Source organism: Candidozyma duobushaemuli (genome assembly GCF_002926085.2).
Source record: "Candidozyma duobushaemuli strain B09383 chromosome Unknown B_B09383, whole genome shotgun sequence".
Taxonomy (NCBI): domain Eukaryota; kingdom Fungi; phylum Ascomycota; class Pichiomycetes; order Serinales; family Metschnikowiaceae; genus Candidozyma; species Candidozyma duobushaemuli.
This window is the reverse complement of record NW_020289895.1, coordinates 1,177,230-1,201,842: the sequence shown is the minus strand read 5'-3', so window position 1 is coordinate 1,201,842 and position 24,613 is coordinate 1,177,230. Positions and strand designations below refer to the sequence as shown.

The 24,613-nt window shown below is 47.8% G+C and overlaps 8 protein-coding genes across 8 annotated transcripts; 7 read left to right on the top strand and 1 right to left on the bottom strand. All coding sequences in view use genetic code 12, as the record gives it.

Moving 5' to 3' along the window:
* Nucleotides 1-45: 45 nt before the first annotated feature.
* Nucleotides 46-1,974, top strand: CXQ87_002003 (methylenetetrahydrofolate reductase (NAD(P)H); the record flags this gene model as incomplete). The annotated part of the gene is made up of 1 exon (XM_025480525.1): nt 46-1,974. One exon carries the CDS (start codon nt 46-48, stop codon nt 1,972-1,974), a length of 1,929 nt encoding a protein of 642 aa, XP_025334825.1.
* Nucleotides 1,975-1,996: 22 nt separating this feature from the next.
* On the bottom strand, nt 1,997-2,545 carry NCE4 (Nce4p; the record flags this gene model as incomplete). The annotated part of the gene is made up of 1 exon (XM_025480524.1): nt 1,997-2,545. One exon carries the CDS (start codon nt 2,543-2,545, stop codon nt 1,997-1,999), a length of 549 nt encoding a protein of 182 aa, XP_025334824.1.
* Nucleotides 2,546-2,686: 141 nt separating this feature from the next.
* RAD1 (ssDNA endodeoxyribonuclease) lies at nt 2,687-5,962 on the top strand (the record flags this gene model as incomplete). The annotated part of the gene is made up of 1 exon (XM_025480523.1): nt 2,687-5,962. One exon carries the CDS (start codon nt 2,687-2,689, stop codon nt 5,960-5,962), a length of 3,276 nt encoding a protein of 1,091 aa, XP_025334823.1.
* A 203-nt stretch (nt 5,963-6,165) lies between these two features.
* Nucleotides 6,166-8,613, top strand: FGR29 (Fgr29p; the record flags this gene model as incomplete). Its single annotated transcript, XM_025480522.1, has 1 exon — nt 6,166-8,613. The coding sequence occupies one exon, from the start codon at nt 6,166-6,168 to the stop codon at nt 8,611-8,613; it is 2,448 nt and encodes an 815-aa protein (XP_025334822.1).
* A 1,964-nt stretch (nt 8,614-10,577) lies between these two features.
* Nucleotides 10,578-11,654, top strand: HEM3 (hydroxymethylbilane synthase; the record flags this gene model as incomplete). Its single annotated transcript, XM_025480521.1, has 1 exon — nt 10,578-11,654. The coding sequence occupies one exon, from the start codon at nt 10,578-10,580 to the stop codon at nt 11,652-11,654; it is 1,077 nt and encodes a 358-aa protein (XP_025334821.1).
* Nucleotides 11,655-13,468: 1,814 nt separating this feature from the next.
* On the top strand, nt 13,469-14,551 carry ERG3 (C-5 sterol desaturase; the record flags this gene model as incomplete). The annotated part of the gene is made up of 1 exon (XM_025480520.1): nt 13,469-14,551. One exon carries the CDS (start codon nt 13,469-13,471, stop codon nt 14,549-14,551), a length of 1,083 nt encoding a protein of 360 aa, XP_025334820.1.
* A 1,116-nt stretch (nt 14,552-15,667) lies between these two features.
* SSN3 (cyclin-dependent serine/threonine protein kinase) lies at nt 15,668-22,949 on the top strand (the record flags this gene model as incomplete). The annotated part of the gene is made up of 4 exons (XM_025480519.1): nt 15,668-16,297; nt 17,337-18,859; nt 19,499-20,519; nt 21,651-22,949. The coding sequence occupies 4 exons, from the start codon at nt 15,668-15,670 to the stop codon at nt 22,947-22,949; spliced, it is 4,473 nt and encodes a 1,490-aa protein (XP_025334819.1).
* Nucleotides 22,950-23,518: 569 nt separating this feature from the next.
* Nucleotides 23,519-24,511, top strand: CAK1 (cyclin-dependent protein kinase-activating kinase; the record flags this gene model as incomplete). The annotated part of the gene is made up of 1 exon (XM_025480518.1): nt 23,519-24,511. The coding sequence occupies one exon, from the start codon at nt 23,519-23,521 to the stop codon at nt 24,509-24,511; it is 993 nt and encodes a 330-aa protein (XP_025334818.1).
* Between the last annotated feature and the right edge of the window lie 102 nt (nt 24,512-24,613).

The window sequence follows — 24,613 nt, the reverse complement described above, 5'->3', positions numbered from 1 at the left end:
TTGCTGCATCAGAGTCACTCGCACTCATCTACATCCTCCACCAACATGTCCACCGTTCTTAACAAAATCCAGGCACTCCAGCCTGGGGAACGGTTCTGCTCGTTTGAGTTTTTCCCGCCGAAAACAGATGCCGGTTTCCGAAACCTCCTTGCCCGTTTGTCTCGTATGATGGCGCTCAATCCGCTCTTTCTTACCATCACTTGGGGTGCTGGAGGATCCACTTCTGAAAAGTCGTTGGACTTGGCCGCCACATGCCAGAAGGAGCTCGGCGTGACCACCGTGTTGCACTTGACGTGTACAAACACCAACAAGGAGATCATCGAGGATGCGTTGAAGAGAGCCAGGGAGGCTGGTATCAAGAACATCTTGGCCTTACGAGGCGATCCTCCTAGAGCCGAGGAGTACTGGACGCCAAACTGTGACTTCAACAACGCCGTGGACTTGGTGAGGTACATCAGAGAACAGCACGGCGACTACTTTTGCATTGGTGTGGCTGGATACCCAGAAGGCCATGTTGAGGGTGCGGATGCTCTGGACCAGGATCCTCGCAAGGACTTGCCGTACTTGATAGAGAAGGTGGAGGCTGGTGCTGATTACGTGGTCACTCAGCTCTTCTTTGACGTGGACAAGTTTGTGGCGTACGAGCAGTTGCTCCAGGAAACACCCCAGTTGAAGAACATTGTGCTAATACCCGGTCTTATGCCCATCACCACGTACCGGGTTTTCATCAGATCCACCCGTCTCTCGCACGCCAGCGTGCCCAAGACCATTTTGGAAGACTTGAACGCCCATGCCAACGACGACGATATGGTCAAGGTGATCGGTTTGGACGTTTTGACCAAGATGATTCTGGAAATCGACGCCAGAACAAACGGACGCGTCCGTGGCTACCACTTCTACACGCTCAACTTGGAGAAAGCCGTGGCCTCCATCATCAACAGGCTGCCGGTGTTGCAGAACATGATTCCTCACAATCAGCTGGTGCAGCACGACGACGCCATAGCTTCCGATTCCGATGACGATTTGCCTGTGGTGCCACAGAAGAACGGCAGAAGAAAGTCCTCTGTCAATGAGAACCTGGTGGCTGTGCCTGGCACTGCAGAAGCCAAGAGAGCGTTGGTTTCCAAAGCGCTCTCGAAGGACCCCAAGGCAATTGTTGATATTTCCACAGGCAAAGGTGCTTTGGGCAAAGACGCCACGTGGGATGAATTCACCAACGGTCGTTTTGGTGATTCCAATTCGCCCGCCTACGGTGAAATTGACGGTTACGGTCCCAACTTGAAGCTTCATTCAAACAAAGAGGTCGAGGAGACCTGGGGCGAGCCCAAGAGCGTCAGCGATATCACCAAGATTTTCGTCGACTACCTCTCAAACAAAATTAACGTTTTGCCTTGGGCAGACAGCGAGCTTTCGCCCGAAACCGCATTGATCCAGGAGGAGCTCTTTGAGCTCAACGAAAGAGGCTGGTTCACCTTGGCGTCGCAGCCAGCCGTCAACAACTGTTCGTCCCGTGACAAGATCTTGGGCTGGGGTCCATCAAACGGGCACATTTTCCAGAAATCGTTTGTGGAGTTCTTCATTCCCAAAAAACAGTGGCACGACGACTTGTTGCCCCGTCTTGCATCTCAGGTTGACGACAAGACCATCACATACTACTGTGGCGACGCCAGCGGCCACATTTCGCTGAACTTGCCGCTCAGCATCGGCAAAAATAGCAACTCCAAGCTGGCGGTCACCTGGGGCGTTTTCCCTCTGAAAGAGGTGTTGCAGCCCACCATCATAGACTATGAGTCGTTCAGGGCGTGGAACGAAGAGGCCTTTTTGTTGTGGCTCGAGTGGGCCCGCTGCTACAGGAAAGACAGCGCCTCGTTCCAGTTGTTGAACGACATCTACAACTCGTACTACTTGGTCAGCTTGGTGCACCACAACTTCACCGACGAGTTCGTCTTGTGGACCACTTTGCTCAGCGACTGACTACACACACACAAGCTCTGATTCAGCCCCCGCTGAGCTGCCGCTCCATTATATCTATGTACTTTTCCACGACGCCGGCATTGAGCTGCTGCACTAGCGGCAGACTCTCGTCGTGTCCCAAATAGTTGCAATGGCGTGCCGTGAGACACACCACTCCGTTATACACTTTGGTGCCGGCTTTCACCGAGAGCTTGCCCCCTAGCGGTATCGGTAGCGGTGTGCCTGTGTGGGACGCCTGTGGATGAAGAAAAGGTAGCTTTTCGACCTCGATGCCGTAGAAGTAGTTATCGTGGGAGTCTTTGAGCGTGAGCTTGAAAGTTGCCGATGCAGACATCTTTCTGTTGACCTCCTCGGGCGATTCATCCAAGTCAATCCCGTAGATCACCGGTCGGCTCACGTGCTCCATCCGTTCAAACGGGGCTCTATTCGGGTTATGGTAGTATTTCCATTCCTCCAAGGCTTTTTCTTTCGATTCAGACACGTCTTCAATAAACACGATAAAACACGTCACGTCCCGCGGTAGCACAGCCTCGCCTTTACTGGCGTAATCGGCAACTCTGAATTCCACCATGTAGTAGGTCCACCATGTAGTAGGAGTTGGTGATAATGCGGGAGATATCACCAAATCAGTGCACCCGCAACTACACCTTTGGAGGCCAATTGATATAGCAATTGGGCCAGGGATTGCTCCATTTTTGAAAATAGCATTCACATGTCGCTGTTGTTTGTGCCCGAGGACGAGGAATATGACGATAAATCAGAGACCCTCTTTGTCCCAGATGAGCAGGAAGATCCAGACCACATTGTCTCAGAACTAGAGCATCAGAACGATAAGGCAGAAGAGATAGAAGCCGAGTATGTGGAGCCTGAAAACCAGCCGGAGATCTCCGAAGAACGCACCAGAGCTCATTACGCTAGGGCAATGGCCCAGGATGAAGAGGGCTCTATACCTGTGGTAAGAGAGGAAAAGGCAGAGGTGACTGCGATCTACGAGTCCAGAGAGGTGTGCTGCCTGCTTCCTTTGGGATTTTATCAGGAGATTGTGGAGAACATGTTGGCAAAAGACGGTCTTTTAATTCTAGGAAGAGGGCTAGGGTGTGAGGTGATAACTGCCAATTTGCTCTATGCGCTCAGTCTGCCATCGGTGACGCTAGAACGAGGCAAAACGGTCACGAAAAAGAAGAGTTTGGTCATTTTGCTCGGCGCTGGCGAGGAGGAGATCGTCAAGTTAAACGACCTTTTGGTGGAACTACGATGGTTGAATGCGGTAGCGGGAAACGATACAGAGAACGAATTGGAGCCGGCGCTTCGGGTCGTCGGAGGCTCGGATCTCGCTAATACGAATAAGCGCCGTGACATGTACATGAAGGGAGGCGTCCTCAGTATTAGTTCGAGAATCTTGGTTGTGGATATCCTTTCTGGTATTCTCAAGCCGCTGGACATTACGGGGTTCTTCGTGCTCCACGCTGAAAAAATCAGGGAAACGCTGAACGATTCGTTTATTATCAACTTGTACAGGGACCAGAACGACTGGGGTTTTGTCAAGGCCATATCGGACGAGCCTGAATCGTTCACAGGGTTCACGCCTTTGGCAAGCAAGCTCAAGTACCTCAGAATGAGCAATGTGTTTCTCTGGCCTCGTTTCCACGTCGAGGTGACTTCCCTGTTGATGCTCAGGTCGTCCAAGCAGAAGATGAGAAGCACAGTGACTGAGATCAACGTCAAGCTATCTAAAAGAATGGCCAAGATCCAAACGGCAATATTGTCGTGTTTGACCGCCTGTCTTCAAGAGCTCAAGAGACACAACCCCACGCTAGACACAGAATACTGGGATGTGGAAAACTTGCATGATACCGATTTCGTCACACGAGTGAGACTCTCGCTTGAGTCTCAATGGCACAGAATATCGTGGACATCCAAGCAGCTCGTTTACGATTTGGGAACACTCAAGGAGCTCTTGGCCAGTCTCCTTCGAGACGATTCGCTTTTGTTTTACCAGCGTGTTCAGGGAATTGTGGATACGAACATCCGATCTTCAGGAGCAGGCACCATGAACGCCACCACCATGAGTCCCTGGCTTATGATGGACGAAGGCACAACAATCACGTCATATGCTAAAGAGCGTGCTTTAGGAAGAGTCACTGTGGCTACAGAAGCTGCCGAAGAGGGCCAGGAGGCCGCTGAGGTATCCAGAGAAAAAACAGAGGTCTACAATTTGGAGGAGCTTCCGAAGTGGGAACAGTTGGTGTTGCTTGTGGATGACATTATTCATGAACGGTCTTTCGACAACACAAAAACGGAGGGACCAATTTTGATTATGTGTTCGTCACTGAAAACCGCCCAGCAATTGAGCTCCATCTTGTCAAAGGCAAAAAAGAAGGTTCACGAGCCCACGGAGCGTAAAATGTTCTCGTGCAAAGGTTACATGGTGAGCAAGCTTCGAGAGTATCTTCAGTGGAAGGAGCTTATTTCGTTGACCAAAAGGCTCAACACTGAGTTGGTCGAGAAGGCCAATGAGGACAGCCGAGAAGGCACCCCGGACTCTGCCGCTGACGAAAAGCTCAACACCAGTAAGACATTCACTAGGGGCAATAACGTTCCTCGAAGCAAGAGAAGAAGAACTCGTGGAGCAGCTGCGGTTGCAAATGTGGCAAGATTGCACTCTGGAAGCGACTATGAAAAAACCGCCGGTCCAGTGGACCTAGAGCAGGATATTGTCGATCGTTTGGAGCAGGATGTCAAAGAGGAGTACGATAGCAATGACGAGCTTGAGGAGCCGGAGTTGGTGGAGGAGAAGGAACAGGATGAAACTGCCGAGGACACATTCAGAAACTTTTACGCTGAGGCTGAGTCTCCACACATAAGAACAGCAGCCATTGATTTGGAACATATCGAGAAGTACAATCAAGTCATCATCGAGACCTACAGCGACAAGACGAACGAGACATTGCTCCAGGAATTATGCCCACTGTACATCATTATGTACGAGCCAGACCTAGCATTCATCAGGCGTGTGGAGGTTTACCATGCCACAAACGCCAATGTTGAGCCCAAGACGTATTTCATGTACTACGGCACTTCTGTCGAGGAGCAAACACACTTGATGAGAATCAGAAAGGAGAAGCTGGCATTCACCAGTCTCATCAGAGAAAAAGCCAATTTGGGCAAGCGTTTTGCTGGAGAGCAAGAGAACTGGAAGTTCCACCTTCGAAAGCCCCAGGTGGTGAACACCAGAATAGCGGGAGGCGCCAAATTCCGTACGGAGGAGGACGAGATGAGAGTAATTGTCGATTCTCGAGAATTTCGCTCGTCGCTTCCGAACTTGCTTTATAGAGTGGGTATCCAGGTCATTCCGTGCATGCTCACGGTGGGAGACTATGTGGTATCGCCAAAGATTTGTGTGGAGAGAAAGTCGATTCCCGATTTGATTGGCTCGTTTAAAAGCGGACGTTTGTACCAGCAATGTGAGCAGATGTTCCGTCACTACGAGCTTCCCACGCTTTTGATTGAGTTCGACGAAAACAAGTCCTTTTCGTTTGAGCCCTTCGCCGAGATTCGTCCGCCGGGATTCAAGGCGACCAACCCGATCGCCAGCAAAATCTCCAAAAAAGAGATCCAGCTGAAAATCACCGAGCTCCTCATTTCCTTCCCCAAGCTCAAAGTGATCTGGTCATCTTCGCCTTACGAAACTGCTCAGATCTTCCTAGAACTAAAGGCTAGTCAACACGAGCCCGATGTGGAGGAAGCGCTTGCCAAAGGCGTCAATCCTGCTATTTCTACCAGCGAAGGACCTCCCATGTATAATGACGACGCCATTGATCTTCTCCAAAGCATCCCAGGCATAAACAATGTCAACTACACTACGGTGATCCTGAGGATCAGAAACATCAAGGAATTTGTGTCCCTCAGCAAAAAAGACCTCCACGAAATGCTAGGAGAGGAAAACGGCAACAAGGCTTACAATTTCGTGAACCGGTATGTACGCTGAGATAACGGTGAGATAACGGTTATTTTTTAGGCTATCAGGGTTTGTTTTTTTCGGAGTGCTTATAGCTTGCAGCAAGCGAAGAGACCCCGCGATCAGGTATATTTACCTTTTGTCAAATTGGGTGCGAAAAACTGATGCACCCTGTCGTCTATTGACACCGATTCCGGAGAGACACCTACTCAACAGACCATTTTTAAAGAGCCATGTCTCGAAACAGGGTACCTACGGGGCCAAGGTTTCAGTCTTTGGCGTTGGACAAGGCGGGAAAGTCCAAATACCGCTACCTAGAGTTCAAGTACTTGTACTTCCAGGTGCAGAAGCTCATCCACAAGAAGGTGGTGCTTAGTTTGAAATATGAGCAGATGAGGACGCCCGAGATCAGAACAGCTTTGATAAAGCCTATAGTGCAGAGGTTGGTGGAGATCGCCAAACTTTCTTCTTTGCAAGCGGTGTTTAATGGCCAGGTCTCTGGCGCTCAATTTGACATCTTTGATACCCCACAGTTTGCTCCAGTCTCTTACGGCTCAGTGCAATCAGAAACTCAGGGTTTGGGCTCCCAGGGCCCTAATGCATTGTCGTCGAGCCTTATATACGTGCTTTTGCTTCTACGGTACGAGTTCATGATCCAGATGGAGAGCAACTTCGTCATGTACGATTTGCTCCTGACCAAGGCCAATATCTGTGAAGTTTTGGCAATCAGAATGCTTCGAGAATACCGCTCAGACAGCCGCATCAACTTGTTGTTTGTCAATCCAATGGGACTTCGGCATGGCCACGAAGAAAACCAGATCTTGAAAGACACGAAGCACTTGGACAGCTTCAACACGCTCGAGCTTTCTATTCTCACCAAATCCAAGAAGTTCTTGTCTCAGCCGGTTATCGTTCACATCATGGAGCGGATCTACAACGGAGAGCTCATTATCATGGAGCAGGCAGGTGGTCAGGAGAACAGCTGGCTTGGTATCTTGGGTGGATCAAACGCACAAAAGAAGAATGACTTTGAGCTTCCGACTGTTCCAGAGGAGCAGGAGTCTGAGAAGAACATCGTCGATTACAAGTACAACAAGGTCACGTTGAAAAAGGTGGTGTTCAGGTCCCACATTGTACCGAAGTACCAGTCCATCGTGATCAACCTCAAATATGCATTCCTCACGCTCCTCTTCTTTATCCTTGTTCTTCGACACAAGGAACATTGGACGGTTGAGGTTGGCGAGACGGTATTCAGCAAGTTGTTCTCGTTTTTGTTCTGGTCAGTTGCGCTCAGTTTCAACTTTGACAACCTCCAGAAGCTCCTCCATATCGAGTTCAAGTTCCTCAAGAAGATCGTGTGGACTTACTTTGACTTGTTGATAGTGGCGCTCATTGACGTTTCTTTCGTGCTTCGGGTACTACTTGGCCTTGGGAAAATAGATGCTACAGTCTACTATAACTTTTTCAGCTTGATCCCCATCTTGCTTTTCCCAAGGATGCTTTCGGTGTTCAACAACTACGAGTTCTTCAATATGATGATCTTGTCGTTCAAGAAGATGTCTCTTTACATGATAGCCATGTTCTCGCTCTTCGTGTCGCTCATCTTCGGTTTCTTCTTGTGCTTCATTAGTCTCACAATAGACTTGACCGTGTACGAGGTTGCATTTAGCATGTTGAAGCTATTCTTCGGCTTCACCCCAGCTGTGTGGGACAACTGGAACAGATACAACAACTTGGGCAGGGTTGTTCAGCTTGCCTACTTGTTCTTAGTGCAGTTCATCGTGGCAACCATTCTTGCCATTGTGCTTAGTAACGTCTTCACGGAAGTGACACTCAAGAACAAGGAGGAGTTTGAATACATCAAGACCACCAACCTCATTATCTACCTCAAATGGGGCAAGTTGAATTATTCGAAAGACCCACAGAGGTCGCCGTTTTTGATTGTGTTCAACGGAATCGTGAGTGTCTTCAAGATGCCCACCATCAGCATGATCTATTTGTATGAGATTCTTGTCAAGGACAACAAGCGGCTTTTGCAGAAGCAACAAAAGGATCTCAAGCATTTCACTTTCTTGAGTAAAGAGGATGACTTCTACGCAGACAGCGATATGGTTATGGCTGGACAGGCTCACGATGATGATTCAGATGTGAGCACACTTCGGATGAATTCGAGGAGAGGATCACATTTTGCCATGCCCCAGAACACTAATGGAGCTGGAAGGAACATATCGCATGCATCCAACGCTGTAATATTTGGCGCCCAGGACGACAACCGTACCCATGCCACCTCAATCCCACGGCATCTCATTCCAAAGTACTCGATCAACACTTTAGGAGGATTGCGTAACGCCTCGGAGGATCTGGCGTTCCTTGAAGATTTCCTAGGCAAACGGTACGGCAACTACGGCAAGAAACGGCGCAGAGTGAGAAGCAGAGGAGTCAGCGGAGAGAGCAGGCCCAAGAAGCGGCTGCAAAAGGCCGATTTGGCTGCTGTGATGGACAAGCTCAACCAGCTCGAGGCGATGATATACGGAGGCGACCGCCGGGTCAGTCTGGAGTACAAAAGCGGTGGAGAAGAGATGTACGATCTAACTGAGGCCTTGAGTTGCGAGAGTGATCCTGATAACAGCGACAACAGCGACGACAGCGATATGTCGAGGAGTCTGTTTGGCACGATATAATAATATAGCATTGGAGAGGGGGTATTGGCGGATTGAAGACCGTGCGGTGATAAGGTGAAGAGGCCGACAAGGCCTACTATGCGATCTACTATAAGACTCTCAATGATAAGGCAATGGCAGGACCAACAATTATCTGCATCACACGTGCTTCTAGAAATCACCAAAAAAGGAATGCTCCTGAAAATCGTCCCCTTTTCATTCATTCCGTGCCGTCCGTCTGGAACGCTCAGTGTGTGTAATCTAGCAAATGGCTGCGAATGGCTCCAGTGAGACCGGGTTCGGCTATTGCTCAAAGCGCCCAAAAGGGTATCAAAGCCACCGGGTGAAGCACAAAAAACCGTGGAATGGAGTGACGAAGTGGAATGATGTTTTGTGGCTGGAGGGGGAAAGCTGGAGGGAATTGGAATTTGAAAATTTGGGTTGGCCGTGGTGGTAAAGCACCATAAGGCCTCTTTTTCAGTGAAAGTTAGAATCAATGGAGATAAGAAAGGCTGCGGCAAAAAGGCCATACAAATCTCACAAAACTCCATGACGCTGCCATGGAAGCCGACGTCACCGCTTTACACAGTACGGTCATCCTCTTACGTCCATTATCTATGCTCATCTTGACTGGCTACAACACGCACTGAGGTAGTTTATCGCAACGAGCAACGAGGAAGTACGCTTTGACGATGATTTTTTAGGAATTGACCAAAAGTTGCTTCAGCATAATTTGCTCTCATAATTTGCTCTTAGCACATTTAGCTCTCAGCATAATTTGCTCTTAGCATAGTTAGCATTTAGAAGATTAAGTTCGGTACCTCACGATCCGGTCTCGGAGCAAGCCACTTAGAGCAGGCAGCATGCTCCATAAGGCTACCCTCCAAACTAAATTTGTAGATTTAATAAAGTTTCGGAGCCTGAAAGCCAGGCCGTTTATTTCAAAGTCATTGAAGTTTTCCATTGGATGAATGCCTTGACATTTCGCAGCCGAGGATGTACTCCTCCACCAATGGCACCAACCCAAAAGTGCAATCCACAAACACCACCAACAATGCAATCCACAAAATTTCAAACGAATTTCAGAAACCGCCTCACCACGCCAAATCCCGCTACGAATGGCTGCACATTGCTTTTCTGTCAACTTTAAGAGCCTCTGCGTTGTCTCGCGCAAATATGCCTATTGGGGCACTTGTGTCCACGCCCTAGCAGTTTGGCGAATGGAGAGGGCTCATTTTGATCTGACAGATGGCGCCGGGGCGTTGATCTACGAGGGGGGGGGATTCGAAGAGTGTGAATGTGAAAAAAAGCTCTATGGCTGAAGTTCAGTTTTGAATGACTGCGATTTGCTAAAACATGCCTTAATGCCTGTCTGTCTTACTGTGTGTCCAGGCCGAATCGCTTATTCAGGCTCACTCACATGTTTGCAGCCACCTGCCAAGCTGGAGATAAGCAGCGGAGAAACTCCGTAGCCGTCACACCTAGTACCAAAGATCAACAACTTTAAAGAAGGTAAAACATCATCTAAAAGAAAATATCGCCTTTTCCTCCCCCTTTATTGTTTTTCAAAGCCGCCCCACTGGCTGAGATGCCTGGGCCGATTCGCACCCTCTCACATGTTGCACCCATTCGTACCACCGACCCAAAACACCAACCGGGACGACGTAGAAATCTAAAAACTACAAAAGTGTGATGGAAAACCGGCCCCTCTTATACTCTCCCACTTTTATTTCTTTTTCCGTGCCTGTGGTGTGTTTCCACCCTGGCTCATGTGGATGTGCTCATCAGTAATATCTGCCTTCCTAGTGGCCCATTCCCCCCGCGCCAGACGATCGTTTTCTTCTATTTAAGCACCCTCTTCCCTCGCTCTCACATGAGAAAAGAAGCACCGACTTCATAGAAAAAAAAAAAAAAAAAAAGAGCACCACCCACCACCCAGCCCACAATATTCCTTTTTCTCCAAAATCACCATCAAAACATCGTCCATGCCTCACAACACCGGCCCAGAGAATATGCCCATGCTCGACGTGCCCAATAACCATATCCAGATTGGTGGCAGAAAGTCCAAGTTGGCGGTAATCCAGCTGGAGATCGTCAAGGCCGAGATCGAACGTCACCACCACCACTTGAACTGCCTGGTTTTGGCGCTTCTGACGTTGGGCGACAAGATCCAAAACAAGCCGCTTTACTCTTTTGGCGGAAAGCTGTTGTGGACGAAGGAGCTCGAAATCTTGCTTTTGGAGCCCGTCGACGAATACCCCAAATTGGACTTGATTGTCCACTCCTTGAAGGACATGCCCACCAACTTGCCCGACGAGTTTGAGTTGGGTTGCATCTTGGAGAGAGAAGACCCCCGTGATGCCCTTGTCATGAAGAAGGGCTCTCCTTACAAGAGCCTCAGCGACTTGCCCAAGGGCGCCGTTGTTGGAACCTCTTCTGTCCGCCGTTCCGCCCAGCTCTTGAAAAACTACCCCCACTTGCGCTTCCAGGACGTCAGAGGCAACATCTACACCCGTTTGTCCAAACTCGACGACCCAGAGAGCCCCTATGAATGTCTCCTTTTGGCAGCCGCCGGCTTGATCCGTCTCGGCTTGGAACACCGCATAGACGTGGCCTTGGATGCTCCCGAAATGTACCACGCTGTGGGCCAGGGCGCTTTGGGCGTGGAAATCAGAAGAGACGACTTGGTTGTCCAGCAAGTTTTGAGCAAATTGGAGCACAAGCCTTCCGCCCTCCGCTGTACCGCCGAGAGATCGCTAATGCGTATCTTGGAAGGTGGCTGTTCTGTTCCTTTGGGCGTCAGCACGAAATACGACGAGGAAACCCAGCAGCTCGACTTCAAAAGCATCATTGTCAGCCCCAACGGCGAGGAGTACGTGGAAGGCGAGGTCAAGGGCTTCGTTTCCAACAAAGCCGAAGCCGAGGAGATTGGCGAGCAGCTCGCCCAGATCTTGATCGCCAAGGGCGGCAGAGACATCTTGAAAAGCATCAACTACGAAAAAATCAACCAGCGGCCGCTGAACGGGTCCCCTGGCACCGCTCCAGCCACCAATGCTATTTAAACGAGCCACAGGCTCCCTCGTGGAAGCTGACCGCTCGGCTTTCATTAATTGCATAAATCTGCACGGCAGGCACCCAGCCTGTGTCGTTCAACGGACCGGCGACCCCCACATAGAGCCGGTCCACCTTGCATTATTGACTTTCTTCTTAACGTTTATTTGGGATTCTTTACTATGGAATCGTGTGTATTAATGACATCATAATGATCGATGAATGTATTGTAGAGCTTGCTTTCAGAAGTGGGTTAAGTGAGGCTGACAGTAAAGCCTGGAGATGTAAAGCCTGAAGATTCACCGATGAGACTAAAAGTGCCCTCTAAAAGTGGATAAATACGATTTTCTCAGCTGATGAGCACTACATGGATCAAAGATACGCTTGAGGTGAATTAAGCGAGATTTCACCAACCGAAAATATCAAAGTAATTCTGAAACAGCTCATGTATTTCTAGACTTCTTGGGCTAAATGCTTGTCGTTAAGGAGAGTCAGGGGAACTTGCAGCTCGGTTAAGAAGCACTCAGGTAGTACTTGACGGAGGCTAGTGCACAAGGTATTTTTATGAATAAGGGGAAAAGAAGAAAAATGTTCAAATTCACGAATCTAAGGAGAAAACTGAATATAATTTGGAAAGCGAGGAACACATCATCTTGGTTCAGGCTTATCGAAAGAGATACTACCATCAGAGATTGCAGTGATAGGGTTCTAATCTCGGACCACACCGAGACTGAACTTTTGAATCCACGAAATAAGAAATGCCGAAAAGCACAAAACAACTAAACGCACGAGCTAATTTCTAATTCAACAAACCACGGACATTGCAATACCTGCGATTCTCAGCCTACTACCTATACCGATTCCTCATGCATTCTTGCAAACACCCACTAAATCGTCAAAAACCGTCCAATCAAAACTTCCCCATTTCACCTAAAGCCTCCCACTACTCCCAAACGGTCACCTGAGCTGCTCTGGTTTCCATTCTGTGCTTCTTCATTGGCTTTGCAGAAACAGGCCATTTTGCAACCAAACGAACACGCCTTCCCAATCAGGAAGGTCAAGTCAGGGGCATAACGGCGATTTCATCATCTGCCGAAGTGACTTTTCGAAATCTAAAAAGTTGCCACCTCCGGTTCCACCGCTTTGTGTCTCAAACCAATAATTGCTGTGCATTGGTGAGTTGATATGAACGAGGAAGAACCTACAATCAACTAGTCGAATTTCTCAAATTAAACCAGCAAACATCCTTTACCTTCTTCTCTTAATCTCTATAAAATATCAAATATTTAATGGACCCAAAATAAACTAAATTCTCCGTATACGAATCTCCCTGTCAGCGCATGGCGCCAGATCAAGGTGCTTTGTGTACGCATGGCAACGGATTTCATGGTGTACGGGTGTCCGATTATTAATTAGATGTCTACAGTGAAGGTCGCATCGGGCCACGCCTCGTACACGCCGGAATGGGCCCAGAGATGGCAGAGATAGTGGGCTGACAGGTCACGTGGACAAACGCACGTGACCAGACGATTTTTCGGAATCCACCCGGGCCGACGTCTGCCGGAGAAATGTGCACCCAATTCCGACGGATGCTACCCAACAACGCCTAAATAAACCAGGGCTCCATCTGAATCGTTGCCCTCCCCCGTGGGAGCCGGGAATTTCAGGTCAACCTGGGGCATCTCGGGACCTGCACACAAGCAGCCACCACCGAGTCGGACGATGCTCGTTTAGCTCGTTTCTAAACGAGAAAACGCACCCATATACCCGCCAGGCCTGAGTACTTATAAACCACGCTTTTCTTCAAAAGTTCGCTAAAATCCCAATGGATCTCGTGTTGGAAATCGCAGACTCCTTTGTCCTTGATAAGCTCTACGCCAAGGCCTTGCCTAAGGACGGTGCCGTGGCTCAGTACTTCAATAGCCATTTTGGTTCCAAAAACGCAACCACTACCCATGGCATCCCAGCTCCTGTGACCTACTTGGCCTCCATGGCGGGTAAACTCCAGAGAAAAGACGAGGTTTATGGTCACTTTCCTCAGTTTTTCGATTTTGACGAGTATACCCACGCGTCGATGCTTCTGAGAAGCAACTTGGTGCGTGAGTTCTTATCCATCTTTGTTATTACGGCTGTGTTTGGATGGATCTTGTACTTTTCCGTGGCGTCCCTTTCGTACTTTTTCGTGTTTGACAAGAAGATCTTCAACCACCCTCGTTACTTGAAGAACCAGGTGTCGTTGGAGATCTACAGAGCCACCACGGCTATCCCAGTGATGGTGCTCCTCACGGTGCCCTTCTTCTTGGCCGAGCTCAACGGCTTCTCGAAGTTGTACTTCTCCGTCAACGAATCCACAGGCGGCTGGAAGGCCATCTTCTTGCAATTCCCCTCCTTTATTCTTTTCACAGACTGCGGTATCTACTTCATCCACAGATGGCTCCACTGGCCCTCTGTCTACAAGAAGTTGCACAAGCCTCATCACAAGTGGATCGTGTGCACGCCTTTTGCATCCCACGCCTTCCACCCTGTTGACGGCTGGTTCCAGTCGTTGCCATACCACCTCTATCCATTGGTGTTCCCCTTGCACAAGGTGTCGTACCTCCTTTTGTTCACGTTCGTGAACTTCTGGACCGTCATGATCCACGATGGCCAGTACATGCTGAACGACCCTGTGGTGAACGGAACCGCTTGCCACACAGTGCACCACTTGTACTTCAACTACAACTACGGTCAGTTCACGACCTTGTGGGACCGTTTGGGCCGCTCGTACAGAAGACCCGAGGACTCGTTGTTCGCCAAGGACACCGACAAGAGCGCCGAGGAGAAGGAGTGGAAGGAGCAGACCAGAAAGATGGAGGCCATCAGAGGCGAGCTCGAGGGTAAGGACGACGACAGGGAGTATGGGAATTAGGGAGGAATGCTGAGAACGGTTTTCTTTAGCCACAGCAATTTCAGAGAAACACTGGACTGGGCCGGCAAACAAAAGCAGGACCACTGATAAGCGGAGTGCCCCGGTGGTGCTTACATGGGATATGGCTCATGCGGATTTTTATAAAGGCGTCGGAAAGGCGGAGGTTCTTTCGATGGCCAGACAATGCCGATCAGAACTAATACATGCTGACGAGGGTCTCCAGGCCCTGGTCGGTAGATCAAAGGAGTATGTTTTCTATTCCATGAAAGGCGACAAACAGCGATGAGTGTCGAGGCCCAACAGTGGCATCCGACAATATGCTGTGGCAATTTAGACTTTACGATAATTACGATTGCTTTGGATGTGAGTGTAGCCAGTGGTTGTATTGGGCCACTTGGATGAACTTAAGGGCAAAATTAACTGGCAGAGGCGATCCATGGTTAGTAGTGTTCAAGAGACTGAGTTTCCAGAAACTCTAGTGAGACATGAGAACACTACAACCTATTTCGATGTACGCCGTCATTCCAAGAAAGATCTCTCTGTCTCCAGTAAAATGGTCTTTTCATTTACATCTTCGACATTTGACTTGTGTGCTTTGTTTCTCTTGTATGACCTGACGGTAAGTCTCCTTCACCAATGCTCACATTGAGGCTCCAGCTGAAGCATTTCAAAATGGCAAATCCGCTAAGTAAGGCAGATTCCAAATAACCCAACCTTTCGGCCAATCGTAGGAAAACCCACTATATCATTTGTCTACTACTTGCCTCCTTTGGAGTAAATCATGCTCGTGCTCAGCTTTGGAATGGTTGCAAAAACTCCACTTTCTCAATAGGTCACAAACACACCAGTCATTCTCTCCTTCCACACTTCAATACCCAGAAAGCGTTGACCCAGTGAATCCCATTAAACAAATAAAAAGTAACAACTAGTCGGAATGAGGTTTTTACACAAAGCTCTTGTGGTGGGGGCATGCTTTGCAACTTACATGATCCCCAGTGGGTTCGCCTACAAGTCTTACCATACCATTTCCAAGAACTTGGGATGGAAGGCAGAGTCCTTGAAAACATATCAATTACTCTACCCGAGGGGCACGGTGTTCTGAACGAAACGCTCAGCATGATCCAGGATATCCATTTGGATGTTTCCCAAAACCACTTGGCGAATGACGCCCATGACATTCTGTCATCTGGGTATTCCAAAGAGGTCTATTTTTACATTCAGAAGACACTTTGGGCCGAGAACCAGCGTTTCGAGAGCAACGTATCTGAAGACAACTTTTGTGGTTTGGAAATGCAGAGACGCCAGTGGGATTTCTCATGGAAGATTGAGCATTATGTTGATCAAAAAGTGGGTCCTTTGAGAACAAAGCATTTAGAATTAGCCAAAAATGGCGATGCTCCATTGGAGAAGCAACTACTTGACCAGATCTCCTGGCTAAACAACCACAAAGTGTTCCAACAAGTAAAAACCAGGGTCTACACAAGAAGATGCACAGATGCCTTGGACAGTTCCCTTGAGTCCAGGAAAAAGCAATATGAGAACAGCCAACTTCTTGAGTTCTTTGGCCTCCTATTTCTTCCAATGGGCATGATGTTTGTTATCATGTTTTGTAGCCAGAGCAAAGCACGAGCTTGTGCGTTGGCTGGCCTCTACGTCTTGATTATGTTTGCTTGTTTCTTGGCAGCAACTCTGGGGATACTCTTGCTGGCTGATGAAAAGTACCTGTCAGGTTGGTTTGTGAGCCAGGTTCTCCTCAATATGTACTGGCCATTTGTGTTTTTGATGGGGTTTTGCTACCCCCATTAAAACGGCATTTAAATTGAATTAATGAAGCCTGAGATCCATGCAAGATAAATTGTTGTTATCTGAAGGTATTTTCAGTCAGTATCCCTTGAAGTAGTTCAACAGATCTGTTCCATTCCATTCAATCAAGGCCTGGAAGCTGATACGATGGTTTTTTCTCCATGTAGAATTAGATAGGGGTTTCCATGAAGAAGAAAGAAGGCAGAACGTAGACTTTGCTTTCTCTTTCCTCTTTTCCTTTTGTCCTCTACAAAATGCCTGTTAGTAAAAGCAGAAGTTTCAGAATTATTGGGTACCAACCTCTATAGACGACCATCGAACACCCTGGAACCTCCCGAAGAGGAAGGCACAGCTTGTACAACACAGATATTTTTGAATAGTTTTTGAATGACCCCTCTGGTTTCACTCACCTTTTACAGATATTGCTTCATATCCGCTGTGATGTGCCATTATCGCATGAACTCGATAGTTTAGCTCTGTTCTTTGCCTGCTGATGAAAAGGTTTATCCAGAAATTCAAGAAGTTTCGAAAAGGGACCGAAAAGTCTGAAGAGACTGAAAAGACCGAAAAGACCGAAAAGACACACCTTCCGTTGAAACTAGACACTGCATTTGTCTTCCAAAACTTGGGAGGGGACGGTCGGCGAATAGCAAGTGAGTTTGGAAGCGAATTGAATGGGCCATGGTATACGTTTCAAGAGGTTTGTTGCAAAATCCACGACAATTTTGTAAAAGTCACAGAGCTACATTTTGTGGCATCCGAAGAGCACCTTGATTTAGGTGGAGTTTTAAAGGAAGCACGACTCGAGAACGGGGTTGCATCGTTTGGTTCGGGCCCACATGCGGAAAACTTAAAAGCCGTTTTTGAAGTTCGTCAAACTTTCATCACATTTGACTGGTGTTCTTATGAAATGCCCATGCCGATTATTGGTGGCTGCTTCATAGCAATGGGAGACGAAAGGGAGATACTCCTAGGCCCAAAGTTCCCGATGACTCACCTGCTTTTTGGAGTCGGGTCTGAGTTTCCTGCTGAATCGAAGTACAGCATCAGTAAAGATGTTTCTGTAACTCTCAAGGCTGACTATGCAAAGCCCTCTTGGTTCACCCAAAGAGAGTATCATCGAATTGTGACTCCCGGAACGGCCATTCCAGACATTCTCCTTCTACAGCTTCAAATGGATCTGAATTCTGTGTCCTTCATTCTCTCGAGAATGGTGATTGAGCTTCAGGAATTCACTTGTGTGTGGAGGCATGGGAAGTTTTACAAGGAAGTGAGGAACAAGACATTGCTTGAGAAGGAGATGTATCACTTTGTACGTGCCTCTGAAACGCCCTTCAAAATTCCAAAGAAAATGTACGACTGTGAATTACCCGAGGTGGGTCCCAGTTTCTCATGCCAAGGGTTCACAAGAAGCTATGGCTTGAGAACGCACATCACACTCTGCAGCAAAAGCCACCCCAAAATCGCTTTGGAGTCGTTTTTCGAGTTGAATATGGCGGAGGTGAAGGCTGAGCGTATCAAGCAAAGCGATGCTACCAACGACGAAAGGTATCTTGGGCTAAGGGCCGAAGTTCCAGAACGCTACTCCATGAGAAGCTTTGAGCTTAATACCGAGATGAAAGGCATTTTGGAGACATATCGCAAATATATCAGCAAGCCAGAACTCTCTGGATATCTGCTTCGATCATGGCAATGTGGTACTCGGGCGGTATTGTACTTGGGTATGGAAGCGTCGGCAGGTTGGAAGCCAAGAGAGAAGATTGAACGCAATGATTGCTTTAAGGCGGAAACTGGAAAAGCGACCCACCTTGCCGTGAAAATGATAGACCGGCCCATCCACGGCGGCGAAAGCTCAACTACTCAAAAACCCTATCTTGCAGTGTGTATGATGCACGGCAAACAGGTTGCTGGAAACCTCTCGAATATCGATTTTGGAAGATTCAAAAGAGCATCCTGCGTTTCTTTTTACACCATAGAGGACGAGCAATTCCCTCTAGCAGTTTGTCTTGGCCGGCCTGCTGGTGGTTGCTTTGAAAGGCAGTGTAGATGGAACGATACATTTCTTGCGACCCCAGGAACGAAACTATATGATGTGTTTGATATCAAGTTTGTGCTTCCGATAAGCTTTGAGGAGGCCAAAAGAAATGGCTTGAAGCGAGACATTGTCTTTCAACTACAGCGGATCGAAATTGATCGTATCAACTGTGAATGTCACAAATATTGTAATCACTCGAGAAAGACACTTTTGCTCAGTAAGAATCTCAAAAACAAAAAGGGGTGTAACTTCCTGTGGAGGTCATTTCACGATGTGGTTCCCGGCAGTCCTCATGCTCGTGCCATTTCCATCCCTGCTCATGTCTTTGATATCAGCATTCCAAAGGATGAGAAGCTGTTTCTAATGGAAGTGTCTTACAACCGCAACACCGCGTTGAAAGGAACATTGTTCTTTTCTTCGTTTGGACGCAACTACACATTCACCTGGACCTCGAAGCTACAAGTTTCTGAGTCAGCAAAATTCACAGTTTATGAGAATTGTGGAAAAGCTATGCCAGGCTGCCATCATCGGTAGTGGGATGAATGAGGAGATGGTGTTTCTGGGGAAGCGAAGAAGGAACAAGATTAAAGTTAGAAGGACATATGGGAGCATAATGTAGTATTTCATCTTGCTAAGTGGTGTTAAATTTCTCGGTGTTGGCCTTCGATCTGTAAAGCAACTTTCTCATAGGAACCAAACTTTAGAGGTGAGCTCCAAAGCACAGAAGCCTGTCCCCTGAAACGCTACCTTAGAGAGTATTGGACGTTTTAAACGTTGAAGATTCTTTCAAATTTCACCCACAGCCTTATTGACTTGTTTGGGTGCTTCCTCAGAAGTGATGCACAAAAACCATGAACCAGCTCGTCTTCAAAGGCCAACCACACCAATTCTGCAACAAATAAATACCACAGACATGCCATCGGAAAAAAAGCTTTAACAAACGTTTCAGTTTTAATTAAAAGAAGTACATAAGTGCTTGTTTAGACATGGCTGGTTTAGGGGTGCTCCTGAGGCAGATCTGAAACTGGCTGCAAAAAGCGCCTTTCCAGGGGGGCCACGAAAACGACAACTACACGTCTTTTTCACATTTCCTCAACCAAAAAGTCGAGATCCAGTACGATGCTGTTCATTGAGTTCATGAAACAAAAATCAACCCATATCATCATTTTGAATATCGTGGTTATTGCAATCGGTCTTGTGGGATACCTTACCTCGAGCGGGTTTGTTTACGATGCTTATACTTCCATCAAAGCAGACGAAGAATGGAGGTCTATGAATTCTTTTACTTACAATAAACTCCTTTCATACTACTCCGATACTATAGACGACATCAACTCCATTTTTCAGGAATACCAACCCACTTCGCCGCCGGAACACTTACACTTTTACAAGCCAATTGTACTTCCTGAAATTGATTTAGATTTCGACTGGATAAGGAGTGAAGGCGAGAAGCTCTTACATGATACTACTGCAAACAATATTTGCAATTCCGACACGATCAAAAGTTGGGATAAGTACTTCACCATGGTCGAGGAGAATTTTGACAAGATGCTGTCTGTTATGGAGACTAAACGGAAAATTTTTCCTCAAAGCTTTCCTGTTTGTTCTTTCAATAAGTTTGACAAACGGATGAAGAAACAGATTCGTGAGCAAGGTTGGGGAAGTTCAGAGCATTCTCGGAGATGTGACGCGTCAATGAAGCACAAAAAAGAAAAGTTGGAACAATTGGACTCTTCCAAATTGAACGCTTGGGCCTTTCTTGTGATCTGGTTGCAGGGAATTGTCTTGTTGATGGCGGATAAACAATCCTTGAGCATCTTGCTCGGCTTCTACGCCCTCGTTTTCTTCGTATGCTTTATCACAGGAGGATGCCTTCAGAGGCAAACTCCAGATGCATTTCTGCCAAGGTGGCTTGCAGAAAAAGAGCTCTCTAATATCGGTGGTGCATTCATGGGAGCTTTCACCACAGGTTGCGGGTATTTAGTAAGACTTCTTCAAGCAGAAGTAAGGGAGGAAAGGAAAGATAGAGAGAGGCAAGTGAGGCAAGTGAGAGAGAGAAGAGCAGAAGAAGCGAGACGCATGGCAGCAGCAGAAGCGGCACGCATAGCGGCACGCAAAGCAGCAATTGCAGTAGAAGAAGCACGAAAGGCAGAAGCAGCAAGAGAAGCAGCAGAAGCAGCCGTAGCAGAAGCAGCGATAGCAGAAGCAGCTTCGTCAAAAGCAACACCATCAAATGTTGTACCAGAAGCTAGGTAATCAAACGAGCTCCTGGTGCGCATATGGGGCGTTCCATTTTTTTATGTTTGATTTTGTTTTAAAGGTATTGATCAGTACCACTGCCACTCGACTCGACCAGTACAGATCATGCGCCTTTTGGTGAGGTTATGTGAGTTACTCTAGAGTAAAAGAGGCAGCCAGTTATATCGTTGTTTTCATGTTTAACCTTGATCTGTGATTATTTCCAATCTCTATGTGAACCGTAAACTCTCTCTTTCACACCACTTGCCTCAGAATCAACCGCACTTACTAAATGGCTGCGAAATCCAAAGCACGATGAACAAATTACAAATGGAAGGATGGTAAATCGACTATCTTCATTTATTGATGAATATTGGTGAATTGATAAAAGTCCAGCGAAACTCCAAAAGGCGAGTTATCTTCGTGATCAAAGTCGGTAATCAGTGGGACTGTGTGTCATGCTTTGAGATCTTGACTTTCTACTAATGGGGCATGGAAGCCCATCAGCCGAACTAGATCCACCTTCCTCGATTTGTCAATATACCGATTGTTTAAACAAACCAGTAAATTTAATTCATCGATAGATTTTCTCAATTCACATCTATATCACTACACCTCCACTGGCTCATTGTGCCATCTACTATCGCTCTGCGCAGCCTTGCTATCTTATCAACACACCACCAAAACCGCTCAACCCAAATTTCAGCAAATTTGCAAATTCACCAACAACTCTCCAAAAGCTCCCCTTCATCAAAAAAATTATAGGTACCCAGACCACCATCCACCCGGTTTCTTCCAAAAGTCACCGCTTTCGCAGCCAGTACTGTGCAGCACAGCGATATCAGAAAGCTGCTCCTCCATCAACGAAACCCAAAATCTCCAAAAAACTCCACATTTTATGTACCCCCACGGCGTGTCCCGCTTAAACAGGCCCGGTGCAGGCCAAAACTTCCCACAGCCGTACTACTCCACCAACAACGTACCCAATGCCCCACTTCCACGGCTTCCATGCAGCTACCTCAGCCTACCATGATGGCTCTGAACTCCATTTTGACGCTAGGACCCTACAGGCACCGAAAGGACTTGAGCCGAAACTCCGTGCTTTCAAACTACACCGTTATCGGGTACATTGCCGCCGGAACTTACGGAAAGGTCTACAAGGCGAAGCTGAAGGTGGGAAAGAACAGCAGCTCCGATGATCTAGGGGAGATGGGCCGGCAGTTTGAAAAACAGGAGACAGTGGAAGATCATAGGCTTTTTGCGATCAAGAAATTCAAGCTGGATAACCACTCCAGCATGGCCCATGCCTTGGGTGCTAACAACGAGGGCGGTGCTTATACGGGAATCTCCCAGTCGGCGATCCGAGAAATGTCATTGTGTCGAGAGCTCAACCACAAGAACATCACCAAGCTCATGGAAATCATGCTCGAAAGCAAGTCCATCTACATGGTGTTTGAGTTTTTCGAGCACGACTTGCTCCAGATCATCCACTACCATCTGCATCCGGACGTGAAGCCGATTCCCGAAACCACGGTCAAGTCGTTGATCTGGCAGGTGCTTAATGGCGTGACGTTTCTCCACAAAAACTGGGTTTTCCATCGAGACCTCAAACCGGCGAATATCATGGTCTCCAGCGACGGAGTGGTGAAAATCGGCGATCTTGGTCTCGCCAGAAAGTTCAACAATCCGCTACAGAGCTTGTACACTGGCGACAAGGTCGTGGTCACTATCTGGTATAGGGCCCCCGAGCTTCTCCTTGGTACTAGACACTACACTCCAGCTATAGATCTCTGGGCTGTGGGCTGCATTTTGGCCGAATTGCTTTCGCTCAGACCAATCTTTAAAGGTGAAGAGGCAAAGTTCGACATGAGCAACAAAAAGCTGATTCCGTTCCAGAAGAACCAGCTCCAGAAAATCTTTGAGATCTTGGGCACTCCCACAGTAGAGCAGTGGCCCAGTCTCCCGAAGTATCCCGACTACTACGCATTCCAGCAGCATTTCCTCCAAAAGGGGGCCACATACCCGCCCAATCTCAGCAACTGGTACAAGATGATTGGCGGGAAGAGCAAGGGCTGTTTGACGTTGCTACGAGACTTGCTTCATTACGACCCTGTCACGAGAGTATCCGCCGATGGGGCGCTTGTGCATCCGTATTTCCTTGAGGCGCCTTTAGTCAAGGAGAATGCATTTGAGGGTTTGAATGTGAAGTATCCAAAGCGTAGGATCTTTACGGACGATATCGACATCACCGCACAGAACAACAATTTCAACAACAAGAGACACTACGACGACGGAGCGTCGCGGAAGAGGCAGAGGGGATAGGGATTCTGCAGGGGGTGAGGAGGAGATGTGCTTAGCTGGTTGTGGGAGGATGTTCCCCAGTCTTGGTTTCGATAAAATGATGAAATCAGGTTTCAGGAGCCGAGAAGATGAAATAGAAGCCGGTGGTTACCGAGGCTTCTGGAGAAGTAAGCAGCTGACTCGGAGGAAGCATTCATTCACCATTCTTAGTCCGTTTATTGGTCCAACTTCAGAGGATGCTTCCACCCTACCAGCTAACAGCAATATCTACCAGATCAGCATTTAACAATTGAAGCACAGCAGATTCCCAATTTCCGAAACTAAGTCAGTCAGAATTGCCCTATTGTACCGCTCTCACGCTAGACCCGCAATGGCTGCAAAGACAGAAAGCCTCCACAGACCAGCTCATCTCAGCTCACGACATCACAGAGACACAACTCCGAACATAATAATCAAAGTTGCATGAATTTTCTTTTCTCTACTCTCTCTTTGTAATTCTTTCTTTCAAATTTTTATTTATTTCGTGATGCCACCCTCAACGTCCTTCTATATCAACTGTTACAAGATCTCGCGCACCTTCTACTCCATCTATGTATAAGCGGATCAAACAGGTGTACCTGGGTCCAGCATGTGACGTCTATGAAGGACAACTGCCTGAAGGTACACGTGTGGCTCTTAAGGTGGTGGATCTTGATTTTGTAAGAAAACCACACGATTTCAGAAGAGAAGTGAAGATTCTACGAGATCTCAGTGAGAAGAAGAACCCACACATTGTGCCATTTATAGACGCTTACAAGGAGCCCAATGGTGAAGATGACGTACTTGTGATGCCCTTCTACGAAACAGATTTGGTCTCGTTGGTGCAGCAGAGCATGAAACGGAAAATGAAGTTTAACTTGGAGGATCCATCCAAGAACAAGTTCCAGGAGCAGAACACGCTAGACTTAGACGCGTGTCGAAGAATTCTGTTTGGCCTAGCCGAGGCTGTTCAATTCCTTCACGAAAATCACATCATCCACCGTGACATCAAACCAGCCAATGTGTTCATCAGCGATGGCTTCAAACCAGTCTTGGGTGATTTTGGCATATCGTACCCTGTGGACACCCCGCCGGCGCTGGAACCGTGGAACGAGAAAGTCGGAGATATCGCTACAGGCTGGTACAAGCCGCCAGAGCTCTGTTTTGGCGTCACTGACTACTCGTATGAGGTCGACCTCTGGCTGTTGGGCATACTCGTGCTGTACTTGTACTCCAAGGATGGGAAGCCGGTGAATTGCGTGGTTGATGAAGACGAGAGAGAAGAAATGCCGGAACTCAACGATTTTGTTTTGCTTCGAGGGTTGTTCAAAAACTTTGGAACTCCAACGGTGACAGACCAGCTGAGCGAGTTGTACTGGGCCAAGATGGCCAGCGAGGAGTACCACTTTGTGAAGTTCAGGTATGACGAGTACCCGAGAAAGGCAGTGAGGGAGTTGTTGCCTCGGTGTAGAGATCCGGATGTTCAGGCGTTGTTCAGCGGTTTGACGAGGTACGATAACAGGGTGCTTCGAACGGAGGATGCGCTTATGAGGAACGGGGATTGAAGGAAATAGGGGCAGAATCTAGCTTCGAGACCAATACTGTTCCTCAGACTGGCTACCCAAAGCATAAAGCCTTTTCAGAAAGGTGTAGAGAAAACAAAGAGT